The following is a 19,666-nucleotide window of genomic DNA, read 5'->3' on the forward strand; positions in this document are numbered from 1 at the left end:
AGTGCCCTACAATAAATTAGGGAATACAAGCAAAACATCTTGGGGGGGGAGATCTTCATACATTGCATGGTTAAGAACCTTTTCCAGAGATTTAAAAGAATTTAGCTCTACCCTTGTCCATCAGATATCTTTGAAAGTCAACTAAGCAATGCTCCCTGTTTCACCAATTTGTACAGTGATCTTCAGCCTGCAGAGGTCCAAAAATTAATCCTAAAATGTCTCATGAAGTATCAGAGAAACAAGTTTGTTATCAGCAGACTGGAATTCATTATGCAGCTATATGTACCCCTACTGGGATATTTTTTTGGAAGGTGTAAATGAAACCAGATTAGCACAACAGCATTCTCCAGGGTATCCCTACAATCTGTTTTGGTTATTTCTCTGGCTTGAAAGCCTATCCCTGCATCTAATGCCTCACCTGAACATATTCTGCTGCAATTTCAACCCATAACCGCTTGTTTTATTCGTGATGGATGTGGAAAACTGACTAAACTCTCCTTGCAGATACCTTTTAAGAAATATTTTCTTCAGACCAAAACTTCAGTATTCCCTGACTGAAAGGCAACTTCAGCAGGTGTTGCTCTGGGGGAAGTCCCACGGACCACCCTGTATCCCAGCACTGTTTGGCAGCAGAAAAAGGATCTACTATCATATTCTGGGATCAAATATAGCCATGCTTTTTTTAAAAACAACCAACCAAACAACCCACCTTCAACCAGTCAAATTTTACTGGCAAAGATCAAGATTTCAAGTTCAAAGCATCAATGATGAAAAAACTGACATGACCCACCTACCAAGTGTGACAGCTCACAGGCACTGACAGGATGTTGGAACTGCCTCCCAGTTATACCTGCAGGTAACTTTTTAAAGCTGCTTTACATATCACCTGCTTATGTCTGATGAAATGATGTATAAAACCATTGGAGAGCTAACCAATCCATTTTTTCCCAATCCTTAATTATGGTTTCTCTCTTTCAGACTTCATTATTTTCTTTACAAATCTTGTTACACAGCCATAACTTTCTCAAATATCACATTATCCCAAACTGAACAAGATAACTCCAGCTGAAGACCTACCCCTTCTCAGCAGAATGGAGAAACTGCTTCATTGCCTTATTTAAAATGCTTCTGTATGTTCCAGTGTGACAAATGAATTTTCATGACAGTGATGCTGCTGAGTCATGATAATTTAGGAACCATTACAACCCCCAGGATACTCCCCCACAGAACTGCTTCCCTACCAGCTGCTACTTGTCTGTGTAGGCAATATACCAAAACACAGTAATTTGAACCCATCTACACCAAAATGGCTGAATCCAAAGCTATTGTTTCCAGATCATTTATTGAATTTGTTAGGATCACATTATCTGTGTGTTCAGTAAGAACATTATTGCAATATAGGGAAGTGAAACCACCAAAAAGTACATGACACAGGACGGACTCCCTGATGTGAGCACTCTTCCCTTGGACATACCCAAGTCTTGCCTTTTTTCTAGATGTTGTGGGGAAAAATGCTCCTCAACTCTTCAGCATTCTGGAACTTTTCCCACCCCCATGGGCTATCAGCTCAACACTAGAGGATACATTCCAGAAGGCCCAGTCAACCTGAAGACATTGAAGTTATCATTAACCCATTTCTCTACTTTTAACTGGAGTTCAAAGTAGACGAAAAACAGTTTCTCCAAACTAACAGTCAAGACCGTAACACATTCAATATTTTCAGGATGAGGGATCCTTGCTGAGTTTTTTAAGATTAACATCAAAGGTCTTTTCAGATCATCTCACGTGAGTCCTGATTAATCCCTTGATGATGGATGACTCATTGTAACACAATGGCAAAACACTCCTCTCTGCTGAAAGGCTGGAGCCTGTTGTAATCTTAACCATACACCTTCACCAGCAACTTTGTGAATACCAATAATTTCTGTGCCCAGAATAATACCATGTACCTCCCTGGCAGACTCAGTCCTTTATTTACAAGTTAATTGTTCATCACAAACTGAAGATGACAAAATTCCAAGAGAGTGTCACTCACTGCCACATACTCTGTATGTTGTAAATATGCTACGGGGAGGGGGTTACACAGATATCCAGAACCTAAAAGAGACACCAAAAATAAAACTTAAATTAAAATGTCTAATTTCTTCCTGTATTGAAAAAAGGGATTCTTAAAACCAAGGACATTTAGACAACATTATCCACATACTTTCTTATCAAGTGCCACTAACACCACACCACAGAGCTGTGATCCTCCTTCCAGTGTGGAGGATAAAACTATGCAAAACACCGAACTGGAAACGATCACAAGATTCAAGGAGAAAACAAATCAACACTGGCATTTTTGCTAGAATGTCTGTAAGTCCTAGAACTTCAGTTGCTCCTGGCGAACTCCCTAATGTACAACAGTCCCTGAGGCACAAGGTCACATGCTGTAAAATATTTCTTTCTGAGCATCATTTATTGCAGAAAACCTCAGTCATGTTTGGCTGCACTGGTTCAAAGCATTTTTGTTAAGCCAGACCTTGGAAGTGCAACTATTTCAGATTAGTCATATTATAGAACTGCATACACCAACACTTTGTAAAACTGTTCGCTGTTTAATAATAGAAAGGTCTAAGTAGTATCAAGTGTGAAAATTCTTCTCCCGACTTTCAAAGACCAGCTAGAGAAGGAGTTGCACACTTCAATCAAGAATTTCCAGTTTGGAGTGATACAGCCTGATCACTAATATGTATGATCAATTAAGCCAAAACGCTTCCCTCCCTGCCTGCTGTCACGCTCACAGCCCTGTCTAACCTAGAACTTCTAGGTCTGCCCAGTGTTTGCACATACACGTACAGGGCAGTGGACACTTAGCCACTATCAATCTCTACCTAAATCCACTCCCAAAACCATAGATTTATCTTCTGACCATACAGTAACTCATTAAAGTTTGGCACATTTTCACAGGAACATATAAAGTTACAGTACACAAATTAAACAACATCCTGGCTTTCATGAAGTACTCTGAGCAGGACCATGTTTCTGCCAACTTCACTGCTTTTCATCAAATCTGACGAGCAAAGAGAACATGGACTTAAATTCCTCTTGCTGAAACAAAAGCCACATGATTTAGTTGGCATCCTGGTCACTACGTAAGTGGCAGTAAAATGTCTACTTACATTGCTGAATTTGCAGAACCAAAACTAAACCACTCCTGCCTCTACAAATAAATTAACACAAAACTTAAAAATCCCAGACAAACTTCCTGGTACACACACTACCTCATCAAGTGCAAAATCCAGTGAGTATGACCTGTCCCTGGATAAGCTAGAGCAACAGTCACCCCCTGGTTTCTGTGGAGCTGTGAGGAAAAGCTCTGTCCATGCAAGCACAGCCAGCACTCCACAGGAGAGAGGTGCTTTAAAGCTTCAGCTCTACTGAACAGAGTCAGCCCTTTTCCAAATCTCTTCGTACAGACAAACAAACAAAGCACACCCTGGAGTACACTTCACAGCTAAATCAATTCAGCAGTTACACAACTAACTTCAAACAACTTGTAACACTGGGGGGGGAAAAGGTAACTTTAACTCCTGAGCCAATAGTTTTTCTTCAGTTTGTAAAGGCAAGAACTACATTATCTGACATCCCACACTCCTGAAAAAATTCACAGATCTAACCACAGCATTTTTTTGTATTAAAATAAGGATCCCACAACTCCTGAAACACTGTTTCCATTTAATGAAAATTCTAGTGAATATTATTTTTCCTGTAGTGACTTAGTTTCCTAATTTAAAACAGGAATGTCAAGATTCAGTAACACCATGCATCAGTCACATATGTGAGACAAGGTGACCATACCCTGTAAATATTCTCAAAGTAGAGATTTTTTCCTAACATCCAGAAAGTATGCACTTCCATTTGATTTGTTGTACTTCACATCTGCATTCTGCTCCTCATATTTCTGAGATACTGCAGAAAAAGCAGGATTTGTGGTTTTTTTTAAATGCCATCTGTTCCCTGCATATTTTCACTTTAGGTCCTTGTATGATATCTGCAATGGAAACTTCTGTGTCATATAGGATTAAGGCTATAAACCAGATGAATATAAAATGCAGAGGGCTGTTGCACTTCCCTACAAACAGCTGTAAAAAAACCCCAACGCCATAAGGAAGTACCACCTGAAGCCTTTCTATTCCAAATACAAAACTTTTAATAAGTTCTTCTTAAAGGGACTTTCCTCCAGAAATGAAGTGAAAGAGTGTGAGAGGAAAAGCTGCTTCAAGAATTTGGGAATTTTATTTGTTCCTACCACTGCTCTACACCTGTTTCCTTCCTGAGTCAGAAACTGGAAGTTTCAGATACCCGGTCTCCAAATGGATAAGCTTTAAGGGGAACCTTTCACTGAAATACCAGCCATCTTCATTCATGAACTAACATTTGCATAAGCTTTTTTCATAACCACCTAATATTTTTATAGAAGCAATGTCAACTCCACAGTAAACTCAGCTTTGATGGCACTCCAATTATCTCAGCTGTTATCTCCATTCCCCCTCTTTGCTATTTCCACACTTTGCTCAGGCACTTGCAACGTTTCAGAGTATTATCAACATTACTAACGCTTGTGTCACTCACAGCTCGGGGGCGGGGAAAGGCAGGCTGACCTACCTGGTCATGTTAATATAAAAAGATTTTTAAGCAACACTCTTAAACCATTCCACCATTACTTGTAAGAATTTAAATAGCTACTGTTCCTCTAAAGCTGTTTAAAAACTCGTAACTTGTGCAGACACCTACTGACTGCTCTAAAATCGTTCCAAAACAGCTCGTTACTAAGCCGAACTGAATTCAAAGTCTTAAATGGATATTGGAAACGCCAAGCGCTTTCCGAGCAAGTCCAGCCCCAGCCCTTTAAGTCAAACCACACAAGACCTTAGGCCAAGGGGGCATCAAGCACACCGGACACACGGAAATAACTTTGACGCCCGAAAGAGCCGCCCCACGCTCGGCCCGGTCACCGTTTCCCTCCGAGCAGACACCGAGCGGCACCTGACAAGTTTCCCAGCCCCGCTGGCAGCGGGCACAGCGAGCCGAGCCCCGGCTGCCCGCAGCCCACGTGTCACTGCCGGGCGCCGACCGCCCCTTCCCGCCGGGGGCAGCCGGGAAGCGCGGCCCGGGAGGAGCCGAAGGAGAACGGCCGGGCCGCCCGGTTTCGTTTCCAGCCTACAGCGGGATCGCCCCTGCCCGGCCCTCGGGACTCACCCGCCGCCCCCCCCACGGACGGCCCCATGACAGGAGCTCAGCTCCGGCAGTGTCAGCGCTACGAACTTCCCGGCTGAACAGGAAACAATAACCCGCAGAGCCCCGGCCCCGCCGCCCACCCCGGCCCGGCCCTGCCCGTGGGGACCTCGCGCTGCCCCCCCACGGAGCCGCCCCGGCCGCGGGACCGAGCGCGGGGGGGGGGGGGGGGGGGCCCGGCCAGGCGGGAGGCCGCTCCCGGGCCGCACCGAGCCCGCGGTGCCGCGGGGGGCGGCGGGGCGGGCCTGGGGGCGGCAGGGGCCGGGTGAAAACGCGGGGGACGCGGGGGGCGCTGGGGGGGTGGAGGGGGCGGCGCGGGGGCCGCACTCACCGGGCGGGCCCTGGCGCGGCTCCGGCGGCCCCACAACCATAACAAAGCTCTGCCCAAAATGGCCGCCCAGCCCTGCCCGGCCGGGGGCCGGAGGGGGCGGGGCCCGCGCGCGCGCGGGGCGGGGCCGAGCACGCGGAAGGAACACGCCCCCCCGGCTCCCCCTCCCTGCCTCCGCCCCGGCCCCCGCGCCTCCCGCCCCACCAATCAGAGGCGGCGGCGCGCACCGCCCCCGTCACCGCCTGTCGGAAGCAGCCGCAGACTACGAGTCCCAGAAGAGCACTCGCCATCTCCGCCGTGCAGACAGGCGAGCAACGCGCCGCAGGGCGGTTTGGGATTCGTAGTCCGCCTGCGGAAGGCTTGCCCGATGCGGTGATGCCGGAAACCAGAAAGCAGGAATGGCCGCACTGCTCCCCAGGAGAGGTTCTGTCCCACGGGCAGGAGAGGAGCGTGTCGTTCCTGTGCCACACCAACCGCGACCCACGGGCTGAGAGTGACCGGCACTGCTGCCCCCGGTACCGGCTCGGTGGGCCTTCCGCGGCCCGGAGGAACACGATGGGTCGCGCCGGTTCTTGCCCGGACCGGTAGCGCTAAGCACCGGGTGCCGGCGGAGCGCTTATGGGAGCACCGGAAGCCGCCACAGCTGGCGGGTCCGGGGCGCTGGCAGCGCCCGGTGCGTGAGTCCTGCCCGGTCCCCGGTGGGCAGGGCGGCCCCTCCTCCCTCTGGAAGATCCATATATTGTCCGCTTTCTTCGCCCTCTGGCAGGGCAGTTTGGCTGCCGGAGCCGCCCTTCTCTCCCGGCGCAGCAGGACCGGGAACTGCGGAGCCAAATCCAGGGCGAGCCGCCCACGTTCCCCCGGTGAGTGTCGTACCCCGCAGGGAGCTCTGCAGCTCGTACCTGCAGCTTGCATGGGATGGGTTTTCTCCTCCTTTTTTTATTAATGGTCGCTTTTCACGCGCATGAGGAAATGCTCCTTTATAAGCTTTGTGAAGGCATTTATCCATTGAAGAGGGAATGATCCATGAACGGGAAGTCATCACCCGTCCCCTGATACTCAGTTTTTAAAGTAGAAATTGTTCTTGAAACAGTTAATACAACTTTAGAATTTCAGTTCGTAGAGCTGCTTGAAACGAAGTATTCTGCACTGAGCAAGTACTGATTGAATAGATATGTAATATACATATTTCTTTAAATATATACCTGTAAGACTCTTGTATTTGATAAATGTAGACTGTGGCTGAACTTTAACCATCAGACCAACTCAATAATTCATTAGTTTCAGACCTTTTTCTGAATTTTTCTGTTTTAGGGCATTGAGAAAACAAACATGTTTCCTCTCATACAACGATGCTGCTTCAACACACCTTTCAAAGTAAGTTACTGAAGGCTTTTTTTGCTGATTTTATTTAAAATAAAATAGCAAAAGATAGGACTGCAGCTTTGGAAAAAAAGGTGGCTTCCAAGTTGGAGTGTATCACTCAGCTTTTCTGGAATAGTTCATCATTTCTACAGCACTTTTAGGCAAAGCTATTTCTTTTATAAATAGCTTTGCTTTTTGAGATTTAGCTCAGATTTAGAATAGCTTTTTGAGATTTATTGTCTCAATGTATTTTTTTCCTATCACTTCTTGATGGGAGTAGTGAGGAGACAGTAGCTGATTTCTGGGGTGACCTTATCCTGCTTCTATATGAAACTACTTTATATTTTACTCTGAAAAGGACTGATATAACTTCAAAGTGCCTAGAGAATGTGTGGGGAGGGATAGGTGGGCACTGAGTAAGTTTTGCTTGTGCACTCTGGAGAGCCCAGTTGCTCTTCATCAGCTGCATTGGGTGCCTTCATTAGTTTGGTTAAAACCACTTGAAATTCAAAAGCAAAGACAGCTGTGGTGTGACCTGAGCTGGGAAACCACTTGGTACAATATTCAGGAGGTCGTTTAGGTACCTGCAGGTCTGTAAGCCTGCACTGTGCAGTGTTGAGAACAAGTTCTGTGCTTGCAGCTGCAGAAGTTACCTGGTGCCAGTGTGCTGCTCCGTGGCAGGAACAAGACAAGCTGCTCCTCCTTGGCCCTCCTCCAGCTGCAGAGGGATGCACGGCCTCTCTGTACACCTCTGAGCCTCCAACCAGCAGCAGTTTGCATAGCCCAGCTCCGGCCTTTCCACACCTCTCTCCCTGTCTCCAAGAAGAAAACCCCTGCAGAATCTGAGGAACAATCACAGGAGAGCCCGGGATCACTGAAGGACTGTCCCAAGCCAGCCCTTTACTTGAGCCTGGGGGGGCTGATTCCCTTTGTGGCCGTGCCGCTGGCCATGGCCTCACAGGGCTCCTACTACCCAGAGCTGGCCTTTGCTCAGGTCACCTATGGAGCTGCCACAGCCTCCTTCCTGGGGGGCATGAGGTGGGGCTTTGCCCTCCCAGAAAACAGCCCAGCCAAGCCAGACTGGCTGAACCTGGCCAACAGCACAGTTCCTGCTCTGCTTGCCTGCCAAGCCTTGCTTTTCAAAGATGTCACTCAGGGAGCGCTCATGCTCACGGTGGCCTTAGGGATAGCGCTGCATTATGACATTTCCCTTCTTCCTACTTACCCCAGGTGGTTCAAAGTACTGAGGGTAGTGGGAACAGTGGTGATGATATCATCCCTGTTGGCCACTGTAGCACTGAAGGCTTTCTTAGAAGGGGAGCAAAGTGATGACAGAAAAAACCAGCAGAACATAAATTAATAAATATGTAAGGAAAAGCTATTATCTCCTAATAAGGTATTTGTATGGAGTTCCAGGAGAAATAAAGACTGATTTGTGCTTAGAAGTCGTATGAGGGCAAGGATCAAGATGCTTATTCTTGAAGCAAAATGATTTTCCAACTGATTTTGAAGCTAGTTCAGGAGGGAAGTATTCTAAATAGCAATTACTTCCAAGGCAAGCACGAGTCTGTCCTTATCTGTAGAATAAAGAATCACTCTTGAATGGGATGTTGCTGCTGTAGGAATTTAGAATGGAGATTCAAAATGACACGGGTATGAATTACTCAGTGCTGAACTATGAAAGCATCTGGTTTGACTGTAATGTGTGATCATGTTCTGAGCTAGGGAAAACAACAGTAACAAGAAAGCAGTTCTAGTTTGGTGTTTAAAGAAGTAGCAGAGAACGATGCAGAAGCACATTCTACTCAGTTGCTGTGTTGTGGAGGAACAAGACTCCTATTTCACTTCTATTTTCAGAGGAGGTGCTGAAAATCACAGAATGGTTTGGGTCAGAAGGGGCCTGAAAGATCATCTCATTCCCATCCCCTGCTGTACCCAGGAACACCTTCCACAAGGTCAGGTTGCTCAAAGTCCCATCCAGCCTGGACACTTCCAGGGATGCTGTGTGAGTGCTCACTGTGATGTCAGGTAAGAAAGGACAGGTGAGGTTTATTTGCAGTGGCAAGCCAAGGTCAGCACTCACCTGAAATGTGTCATTCAGCTGCTGTGCTGGAGTGGGGAAAAGCTGAACAGGAAGCTTTGTATGGCTGACAAGGTGCCACAGGAGAAGGAAGGCCAAATTCCTGCTCAAGCTTACTGAAATTAAAAAGGTTATTTGGACTACCTGTTCTAGGTTTTGTTTGGATTTAGGACTGCCTGGCAAAGGAAGCTGCGTGCAACACAGCCATAAAGATCTGCCATTCTCCTAAATTAGAGAACTGTTAACTTACGCTGTGACACAAGGACTCAAGTGCTGGCACTAAGGGATCAGATAATGGGACTGAAAGTAGCTTCTCCCTCCTAAGAATCTGTACATTTGGACAGGTGCCAACGGGCTTGTAGGTAGCCTGCAAACCCTCCATGATGGGTCTTTTACTGAAACCACTGCAGAAGCATATGCTCTCTGTACTGAATTCTTCCTAGCACATCATTTAGTGGAAGATACAACCTAAGTCACATGGATTTTCTTTTTTGTGTCCACTACCTCAAGAAACCTATGAAATGGGATGTGGGCATATTTCTTGTAAGCTTTTTATCAGAAGTATTTAAGTACAGTGTAAGATGCAGGAAGAAAGCTGAAAATGACATCCACATGTGGTCTTAGGACCAGATAATCCTCATAGTTCTGTTAAAGCACTGTTCTTCATTGTTCTACACCAAATAAAGCACGTGCTGTCCCTTAAAATTTGTTACCTGTTCATTCTGCAAAGAACAGATGTTTAAGAAACCTGCCTGTCCTGGAGATGAACTATCTTGTGTGATGTTGCTGAAACAGCAGCTCTGTACATCAGCCTCTCCCTTTTGCAATCTGTTAACATTTTTATGTTAAAGAACATATTAAGCAATTATGTGTATTAATTGCTCTATGCTGAATTATGGAAGTACCCTATTAAACAAAATATTTCAGAGCTTTTTCAACATAAAGGAAATAAAATTGAGTTTGTGAATGAAAATGGTTTTTCTATTCCTTCTTACTTAGACATGGCATCTTTTAAGATGGATCCAGAGAAGAGTCCTGTCTTTATCTTGATTAGGTAAAAGTGGTGCTGAGGATCAGAGACCATAATCAACAAGCTTCAAAGTTTCATTCAAACACAACAGAATCAGTTACAAAACCTGGAGAAGGTAACTTCAGACAACTGCAGATTCCCTCAAGCTCCATTAATCCAGGAAGTTTACAGGTAGGGATCAGAGGAAAACCTGTAGTTCCCAAACAAATAAAATACTGTTAAGGTAGTGTTTCTCAAACAGTTCCAAGAGGGATCCTGAATATAAAGAAGAAAGACTAAGAAATATTACCTGTAATTTCATCCTACAGAGGGCTGAAGAGAGCTGGCAAGACAGTCAGACTCCCAAGAAGTTTGAGTGATTTTACACTGAGAATACATGAGTATTTTACTGCAGAAGTGTGTTACTTCCACCACTCAAATAGTCAAAATTTATAACCAGTCTTTCCCTAGTGTTCTAGGGGAAATATGATTTCCAATAAAAAGAAAAATATTACCTATTGTATGAAAGTGGCAGTAATACAGCTAACTAAGTTATGAAAGCAACCTATTCAAGAGGCATTCCAGTCAGTTCTGAAAATACATTTTATTATGAAAAACAGTTTAAACAAGATCAAACCATTAATTCAGACACATAAGAAATTCTTTGAAGTAAAAGCACACACAAGATTATGGAACAGAGAGACTCTCAATCATCTGGCATGTTTTAGCCCAACTCTATGTTAGATTTTAGGACCTCAATTATTAAGGTATCTGCAACACTCACCTTGGAGGATTTATCATGTAGTAATTTGTTAATTTTACACAGGGGATATTGACCTAAGCAGAATGAATGCTCCTTTGTCTACACAGTGCCAGGCTTCCTGTTTTGTGACATTCCAGTTGTGGTTTGGTGATCCAGAATAACACTGTCTATCAAAATTCAAGCAGCCTCACTTCAGACTCCATCCAAATCATCCACAGCTGCGCTGAAAATGCAGCCACAGTGTGCAAAAAACAACTTGAATCTAGAAATAACTCCAAACTCTTTGTAGTATTGTTTTACTAAGTGTGTCTGAGCTAAATACAAACTCCTTAAGAACACACTGATATCATCAGTTCAATGCTAAATGCAGCTAATTCTATCACAGAAAGCTCCATTGGCTCAAATTTGGATGAGGCAGGATACAAGCTGTAGTGAAGGTGAAGGAATGTGTCTTGTAGAACAGCAAGTATTCAATGCCAAGTCTCAGCATGTGTCACACAGGGTAAAACCACATTGGACTATGGGGAAAAAATATGGGGGCAAAAGCCTTTCCCTTTGTTTTTATACTAAGAGCAGTCCTAAACAGAACAGCCAATCTAATGCATTTGCATTTAAATTTCACTAGAGCTTACACAAAAAGGAGCTCTACTGGCATCACTGACACCACTGAGAGGAAAAGCCAGTGCTGAAGGGGAATGGCATTATTAGAACTGTGAGGACAACCTTCCAGAATAGGAAATTCTCATCCACTCACCATTCAAATTTGTGGAGTGGCCAGAAAGTAAATATCCAATTCATATTTAATGCCCACCATGTTCAGCAACAGAAAAGAGGCTTAAATGGATCAAGGTCATAAGTAGAGGCACCAAGTCCTTCCTGTGTGTTATCTTCTCTTCCTTGTTTTCTGCCAGAAAAAGAACTAATGCCATCCAAATCGCCCATCTGAACTTACCTACAGGTAACTCCTTGCTGTTGACAGTAATCCACTTCCAGACTGCAAGTCTTGCTAATGTGCCAGCTCAGTAACAACCTGATTAATGTCTCTTCATGTGTTGGAATTATTTCTTCAGATTTTCCAGGGCAAATTCACCATTTATTTCAGTGAGCTTAATCCAGTTCTAAGAGGCGTTCCTACTCTTAACAGAATACTTCCTGAGACAGACACTGGATAAGCCAATTTACATTGAAGGGCTTTTCCTTTTGCTCAGGAAAATCCCTCTGATCTAATTCTCCACTGAAGCTCCTGTGTTAAAAGAGGTTTCTGGCCAATGAACAGGAAATCTGAGGAGACATAATTGACTCATTCTTTGAATGAGTTTTGTCCTTTGTGTTTTACAGCACAGCTACACCTCCTTCGCAGCGGCTGGTGATCATGTTGGCAATTTCAGTCCAGCTGTCCATGTGAGGGTTATAAACTTCAACAGAGTCAGAGGTTACTGGAGCAGCAAAATCAGGACTGGGAGCTCTGCCTCCTGAGGCATAGAGAAGTCCATTCACAGCCACAACACAAACACCAGCTCTTGGGATCTTCATCGATGCAACTTCAACCCACTTTTCCTAACAAAAAGGTGAAAGATGAAGAAATAGCTTTAAGACAAGCCCTGATTCTGCTAAAATAACTTTTAAAGCTTAAAGACTGAAACATATACAAAGAACATTGTGTATACACTTCACAGGCTTACATGTGGTATGTGTACAGTATCCAGAGGATTACCAAGACAGGAATGACAACACTTTCACAAAGTGGTGGTCCAAATTGTGGTAATCTCTAAAGAGCAGATCCCATATTGTCTGCACACAACACCCCTCCCTTTCTTCAGTCACTGCAAGATGCAGTCAGTGTCTAAAATAGAGCATGGTACAGTTTGAGGTGGGGGAAACAGGAACACTAGATTCAATTTGAAAAGCAAAACAGATGGCACATGGGATTATGTTCTGCTCTGTTCTTGAGAGTAGCTGCTCTTCCAAAGAGCATCATAAAAACATGAGCAATATCAGTCTAGTTTTTTGTCTTCTAGTCATGCTGAAACACTACTACATTTTGATGCAGAAGAAGATCCTCAAATTTTGCAATAAAAGGTAACTCTTACCTTTACAATGAGTTTTTTCTCTCTATTCAGATTATTGAGCTTTCTACTGCAGAGGGGGAATCTATCCTCTCATCTTAACCCTAAGAAATATTTACCAAACTACAGTATATCTGTGCATAGTTAAACCATGACAACTACTTAGGACAGACCCTGAGATCACCAAAGCTTTGTTTCACGCAAGATACCCAGCCAGTAGTGAAAAGGAAATGGAATTTCCAGCTTTTTCTTTTTAAAGAAAGGAAGCAGGCTCTATAGTGTCTTACACAAAGCTGATGCAATCTACATTTATGAAAAGAAGGGACTCTGGCCTACCTCTTCGAATGAGTATCTTTCTACACTAGCAAGTGCATCCTGGGATTCATTCCAGCCTCCCACAGCATAGATACAATCGTTGAGAGCAGCTACACCAAGATAGGCTCTTCGGGTGCCCATCGGAGCGAGCTCAGACCAGCGTTTGGAGATGGGGTCGTAGACTTCAACAGAACGCAGCTCTACTCCTTCACTGCTGATACCACCAATGACATAAATCAAACCTGCAGAAACAGAGCTTCTCCTCTTTTAGGCTTCATAATACAGACATAAAATTACTGTCACAACACAAGTTTCAGCCTGACATTAAGATGGTTAAAGAATGTCAGAGAATTCTCCTTTTGCTCAGTAGTTGAATACATAAAGCTTTTGCATGAGCAGCTTGAGGCTTGAGCACTAGAAGCTCTGAGGAAAGCCAAAATTAATTAATTTAATTAATTAATTTTAAAAATTAATTAAGTGCAGGGGAAGGTTCATTCAGAAGGTTGCAAGTCCTGACCTGGCCAGCATCAAATACTTGGTAAGCACATTTATTGGTCAAGTATTTAGACATATCTGTCTTAAAATAACCTGCAAGTCTTCACATTTTCACAGAGAAAAACATGCAAACCCAAATATGGAAGGTATAGAAAAGCAGTATCAGAAAGAACAATCAACTGCAAAAAGACTAGCTGCATAACCATACTGGCAGCCATGTCTCCTGCCTTTTATCTCATGAAAAGTTTTTACAAGAGAGAACTTTATAGTCTTTGAATTCTGCAGAATTAAAAATGGAGTGTTAGAGCAACAAACAAGCAAGGCACAAGCGTGTGTGACTTGACTGACAGCTCAGTACAAGATAAAGGTAAGACTTAATGACTGAGACATAAAGGTTCAAAATCCACTGAGTGTTGGAACTATTTAGGGATATAAACTTAACAATATTCACCTTGCATTTCACAACACCCAAAGCAGTAACGGGGCTTAGCCATGCTTCCCACCACATCCCAACTATTCTCTTCAGGATCAAATCTTTCAATTGTGTTGCCAATCTCTGCTCCAACCCAGCCTCCTGCAAATAACAGCAAACACAGCAAGGAATTTAATGGCACAAAGTTGTGTATTAGCTGCATTTTTAGACATACAGTGGACTGTTCCAGGACAATTTCTGAAATCAGCATGCTGTCAGTCTACAATGAAAATAAATTATAACTATACAATAACTAATCCACAGAGATTTAGTATATATGTTAATATTTATGGACACAGATGTTTTTCAAAACTTAAGTTTGTGATTTTGCATCACCAAGATGTAATATTAAGGATCAAATAATTCTACAAGTTCTATGAATTAACATCTTTAGCTTCACCAAGAAAAACCCCACAACTTACCCAAAGCATAGATGGCCCCATAGCATGTGCACACTCCCAGTGCACAACGGGGATGGTTCATGGAAGCCACGGTCGTCCATTGCTTTGTAACAGGATCATAACATTCAGTACAGTCAAAAATCATTGAGTTGTCCTCACCTGCATAATAAAAGCAAGAAGAGTCAGGGGAAATGCAATCTTTTACACTGCAGAGATGGAAACATTCTTCAACTTCTTCCCGAACAGGCAACATTTGAATACAAGATTTATCTTTTGGTGAAACAGCCAATGTAGCAAAAGCTTCATTTATACATAGTGATGATTATACATGAATCATCACTGGGAATCACTTTCATCAGCAGTTCCCTGAAATGTTGCTGAAGACATCATAGAGGTAAACAACTGTTGTGGTGTGTTTTATGCTTGTTCAGTTTTCCCTCCATTGTTCTCTCAGAAAGTCCTGTCCTGTTACCAGTTTGTGTCAATCCCCAAACCCCTCCCCAGTTGTCTTGGTTACCAAATGTATCTTTCTTGTTCCCCACCCCTGGCAGCCTGCCTGTCACTCGACACCCCTGCCTCTTTTTCTAGAGAGTTCGGGCCAGGGTGTCGAGTGATTGGGTTAGGGGCCAGGGTCCCTCCCGCAACTGTGTTTGATGGGTTCTCCGATCATGCCAATCCTTAATGTATCCCTCTCTGATTTGCTATCTTTCACCCCTCCCACCCTCTGTAAAACCGAGGCTTTTTCCCTGCCTCGGGGCTCTCAGCTTCTTCCACCGAACCTGCATGTTTCCCTACCAATAAAACCACCCCCCCGAAGAAACTGAGGGTCGCCTCTTCATTTCATCCTGCGACTTCGGAGCTCTTTACTGCGGCCACACGTCCGCAAGGCCTGACATCGCCTTAGGCACAAGCCCCTGACTCCGGGTTGGGGAAGTGCCTTACTGGCTGGAGGTTGGCTGGACACTTATCTAGCCTGGGCGTTTCACTTTTCACCGGCCACTGCTCCAAACAACCACGGTGCTGCACGTTTTACTCCTCAGCACAACTGACTGGGTTTTCGAGACCAAAGAATGAGCTCTGCAGTGACAAAAACAGTCTATATATGCATTCTTTTGTGATGGGCTGGTAGAGTTACTCATCACATCCTTGTGCAAACAGACATAATGAGCCTTTCCAGGCAGGCAGTGCACAAGTGGTCTGTCCTGTGCTACTGCCTTTTATGCTATGGGCTTCTCCTAGACTGTAAGTGAGAAAACAAATTCCATCAGCAGTGGTACACAAAGGCTCCAGAATAGCCAACATCTCTGAGTATATCTGCAGACATCTATATGGTAACCTCTGAATAGCTACACCATGAGGGGAGAGCAGCTTAGTAAAAACTGCCAGTACAGGATCCCTAACAGGCATTCACAGAGCAGTGACAATAGAGAATCAAGGAACCCCAATTCCTTTGTTATTACACCTAAAAATTGTGTTATCCTGAGAACTGCTTAAAAGAAGAATAATTTTGAAAGCCTCCATCCATGAGTTCTCTGGCATTCATGTAAAAAAAGCAAGCTTATTTCAGCTGTTACCTCCAATGGCATAGACCATTCCTCCCACCACAGCCACGCCCAGGCCACTCCGGGCCTGGTGCAGAGAGGACACTGTGGTCCAGTAGTGGCTGAAGGTGTCAAATCGCTCCACACAGCTCAGGGCTCTGCTGTCACTCCAGCGTCCTCCCTGCAGTCGGGTGTACCCACCTGCAAAGCAAGTGGAAAGGCCAAGTAAGAGCTTCCTCTTCACCCTCATGCTCCTATTTTTAAACCATTAAAATATTAGAGTAACAGCCATTAGCCACTTTTAGAAGGAACTGGATTTTTCCAAGTAGCTTCATTTCTCCAGCATACAAGGAAGAATGGTTGTCTTGAGGGTCATGGAAATTGTGCTGAGCTGATGCCACAACACTAAAAATATTAGAATTCATGTTTTCAGTAAAATACAAGGATCGGCCAACAGCCTTTGCTGCATAACCATACTGGCAGCCGTGTAAAAACTTCTCATGAGATAAAAGGCAGAAGAAAAGAGAGAACTTTCTAGTCTTTGAATTCTGCAGAATTAAAAATAGAGTATTAGAACAAGAAACAAGTGAGGCACAAGTGTGTGTGACTGACAGCTCAGTACAAGCTGGTGCTATTGCCCACAGAGTGAAACAAACATGTTCCCTTCCAATATAAAACTGCAGCTTTGCTGAAAACTTGGATTTTCAAGTATCCCATCATATGAACCAAAGTGTCCCGCACAGAGAAAACTTCAGCCATCAGAACAAAATGTGCAGTGAATTTGCATACACCATTCCAGCAGTGAGCCCTGGGTAAATCCTCTGCTGATTTGCAGTTTTGCACCCAAAGCAAATTATTTTTGAACAGCAAATCTGGGCTTTGAATGCCATGTCACAATGACAAGAAATGTGAATGCTGGACTCCTGCAATTCTGATCAAAGCTGCTAACATCATAACTCAGCCATGATGTCATGTTTTGGAATCATTATATATTTTGATTTTTAAAATAATTCTCGAGTATCTCCTTCATTCCTGCATTCTGAGATACTACTTCATTTGTTTTATAAGGTTCAAACAGCCACATTCTAACCTACTGCATAAAGGTACTTCCTGGCTTTCCTCCGGGGACGACCTTTAGAAGCCTGCAGAAAACTGCTGACCTTGTTCTCTTTGGGAGACTTAGAGACTTCACAATATTCTTTCAACAGAGTTTGCAGGGCCACTCGAAGACTGAAATCTGGAATACCTTCAAGAGTAACATAAGCAGAATAAGAATAAAATTAGCAGAATTGAAAAAAAATCACAGTGAAAAGTAACAAACTGTAAGCAATTCAGTTGTAGAAAACTTACTAACTCCTCCAAAAACAGCAGACATATCAATGTTGCTTACTTTTATAAGGCGTTTTCAAAAGCATGTTTTTAAAGTAAGCTGTACTTATTTTTTTAAAATAGCGCTTGTTTGCTATAATTTTTTTCATTCACCATGCCATTAATGTAAAGAATAGTCCATCAAAGCCCAGTAACTCTGAACAACACATAGTTAGCTCACATACGTGCATCTGATATTCCTTCTTTCACTTACTTTCTATGTATTTTAACAGCCTTTGTGCTGGTAGCAGAGGGAATCGAACAGGCTCCAGTACTTCTACGACGTATTTCTTTCTTTTCCCCACGTCCTTCAGAATCCATTGCATCGCTGCCGTGAACACCTGGTACTCGTCCTCGATGCTCAGGTCCTCGCTCCGCAGGATCTTCACGAGCTGCTCCTTGGTGAGCGCCAGGAACTCCTCCCCGCTCTGCACCTCCAGGAAGTGCGCGTGGATGTAGCTCTCGGTGAACTCCATCAAGTCGTGACAGGCGATCTGCTCGGAGAACTGGAAGAGGCCGATGCAGTTCAGCGGGTCGATCTGGCCCTTGAGGAACTCGCAGCAGAGTTCCACCACCTCGGTGAGCTGCAGCATGTCCGCGGCGACGATGAGCTCCTGGACGTTGTGCTCCGCGATGCTCACCACCCCTGCGGGCACCAAACCACAGCGGGGCCCCGCTCCAGCCTGCGGCCGCCGGGCACCCGCCCCCCGCCCCGCCGCCAGCCCTCACCTGTGTAGATGAAGTCGAGCAGCGTGTGGAAGGTGTCCGCTTCCACGCCCGCGATCCGCACCACGTCCCGCCCGGACTCCTTCATGCCGCCCGCGAACAGCGCCGCGAAGTACGGGCTGCTGGCCGCCAGCACCAGGCGGTGCACGGAGAACGCCTCCGGGCCCACTTCCAGCCGCACGTCGCAGAAGCTGTGCCCGGCGCGCAGCCGGTTGATCTGGGCCAGGAGGAGGCGAGCGTGCCGCTCGGAACTGGAGACGGAGGTGGAGGCAGAGCCGCCCTTGCCCATCCCGGCACTGGCCGCCATCGCTGCTGCGGCACCGGCACCCCCCCGGCGCCGGCCTCGCGCCGCGCACGCGCCCCGCTCCGCCCGCCCGGACGCCTGCGCGGGGGGGAAGTGAGGGGCGCTCCCCACTGAGGCGGCTCTGCCCGGACGGGGCGGGCACCGTGGTGGGCGGGGCTGAGGGGGCTGTGGGGGCTCCGTGTTTTGTGAGGGCTCCGTGCGTGCCGGGGGCTCTGTGTGCCGAGCACCCTGTGTGTCGAACACCCTGCCCTCACGGCGGCACTGGTTCAGGTACCTCTGTTCGCTCCTTTGTCTATGCGCCTGCGTGGGCACCTGGCCCCGTGAGGTCCCACAGAAATCACGGCATCATCAAGGCTGGAAAAGACCTTTAAGATTATTCATTCCAATGGTCCACCCAGCACTGCCCCTGTAACCCCTAAACTGCTAAACCGCATCACCCAGTGCCAGATCCCGATGCCTCAAACACCTCCAGGAGTGGTGACTCCACCACTTCCCTGGACACTGCCTATTCCACTGCCTTACCACCTGCATAGTGAAAATTTTTTTCTAACATCTAATCTGATCTTAGCTTAAGGCCATTTCCTCTGGTCATTTTACTGCAGACACAGTAAAAGAGACTGACCCCCACGTCACTATAACCTCCTTCCAGGGAGTTGTAGAGAGCAGTGAGGTCCCCCCTGAACATCCTTGAGACTGAGCAGCCCCTGCTGCCCTCAGCAGTCCCTCATAAGATATGTTTTCTAGCTTTGTTGCCTTCCCTGGACATGCTCCAACAACTCAATGTCCATTTTAAAGTGAGGAGACCCTGTGTACCCCTACAGACACCTCTGGTCCCTGCTCTGCAAAAAGCTTGTTTGTGGTTAAAACTGGTCCTGCAATAGGTTATTCACTTAGTCACTGCCTTCACAACCTCTGTCCCTGAATCCTAGTCATGCTCTTGCAAACTGGGTCCCTGTCCACCTCAATCTGTGCTTGTGAGAAATATAGCTATGTTGGGGAGAAATTGCAGCTGCCACCAGCCCAGGGAACTGCAGAGATGAGAAGCAGGGACACTGCCTGGGACTGTGGCAGCAGAGCAGCGTTGAGAGGGGATAAGCATTGCATACTGAGGTAAACGCACATGATCACCGGGTCTGGCAGAGCTGACACTGATTCTGAA

At 45.6% G+C, this 19,666-nt stretch overlaps 3 protein-coding genes across 4 annotated transcripts in view; 1 reads left to right on the plus strand and 2 right to left on the minus strand.

Annotated features, from left to right (window-relative positions):
• Positions 1 to 5,749, minus strand: part of GPBP1L1 (GC-rich promoter binding protein 1 like 1) — a 31,953-nt gene extending 26,204 nt beyond the window's left edge. The window contains exon 1 of the mRNA XM_071436619.1: positions 5,609 to 5,749. The gene's annotated coding sequence lies outside the window, so the exon portion shown is untranslated. The remainder of the gene's footprint in view (positions 1 to 5,608) is intronic.
• Positions 5,750 to 5,874: 125 nt separating this feature from the next.
• Positions 5,875 to 10,014, plus strand: TMEM69 (transmembrane protein 69). Its single transcript, XM_071436622.1, has 3 exons — positions 5,875 to 6,465; positions 6,917 to 6,979; positions 7,608 to 10,014. Exons 2-3 carry the CDS (start codon positions 6,935 to 6,937, stop codon positions 8,325 to 8,327), a joined length of 765 nt encoding a protein of 254 aa, XP_071292723.1. The 5' UTR covers positions 5,875 to 6,465; positions 6,917 to 6,934; the 3' UTR covers positions 8,328 to 10,014.
• Positions 10,015 to 10,641: 627 nt separating this feature from the next.
• Positions 10,642 to 18,590, minus strand: IPP (intracisternal A particle-promoted polypeptide). 2 transcript variants are annotated; one of them, XR_011680640.1, is made up of 9 exons: positions 18,207 to 18,590; positions 17,692 to 18,123; positions 17,200 to 17,355; positions 16,143 to 16,310; positions 14,590 to 14,727; positions 14,147 to 14,269; positions 13,222 to 13,442; positions 12,502 to 12,662; positions 12,245 to 12,376 (listed from the first exon to the last, which is right to left on the minus strand). XR_011680640.1 is itself a non-coding variant. In XM_071436626.1 (8 exons), the coding sequence occupies exons 1-8, from the start codon at positions 18,508 to 18,510 to the stop codon at positions 12,152 to 12,154; spliced, it is 1,767 nt and encodes a 588-aa protein (XP_071292727.1). In that variant the 5' UTR covers positions 18,511 to 18,588; the 3' UTR covers positions 10,642 to 12,151. The 2 variants fall into 2 exon arrangements, 1 of the variants encoding a protein (XP_071292727.1); XM_071436626.1 differs by lacking the exon at positions 12,502 to 12,662 and having other exon boundaries at positions 10,642 to 12,376; positions 18,207 to 18,588.
• Positions 18,591 to 19,666: the final 1,076 nt, after the last annotated feature.

This window comes from Agelaius tricolor, unplaced genomic scaffold (genome assembly GCF_023055355.1).
Source record: "Agelaius tricolor isolate 1412-34295 unplaced genomic scaffold, bAgeTri1.0.p SCAF_11, whole genome shotgun sequence".
NCBI lineage: Eukaryota > Metazoa > Chordata > Aves > Passeriformes > Icteridae > Agelaius > Agelaius tricolor.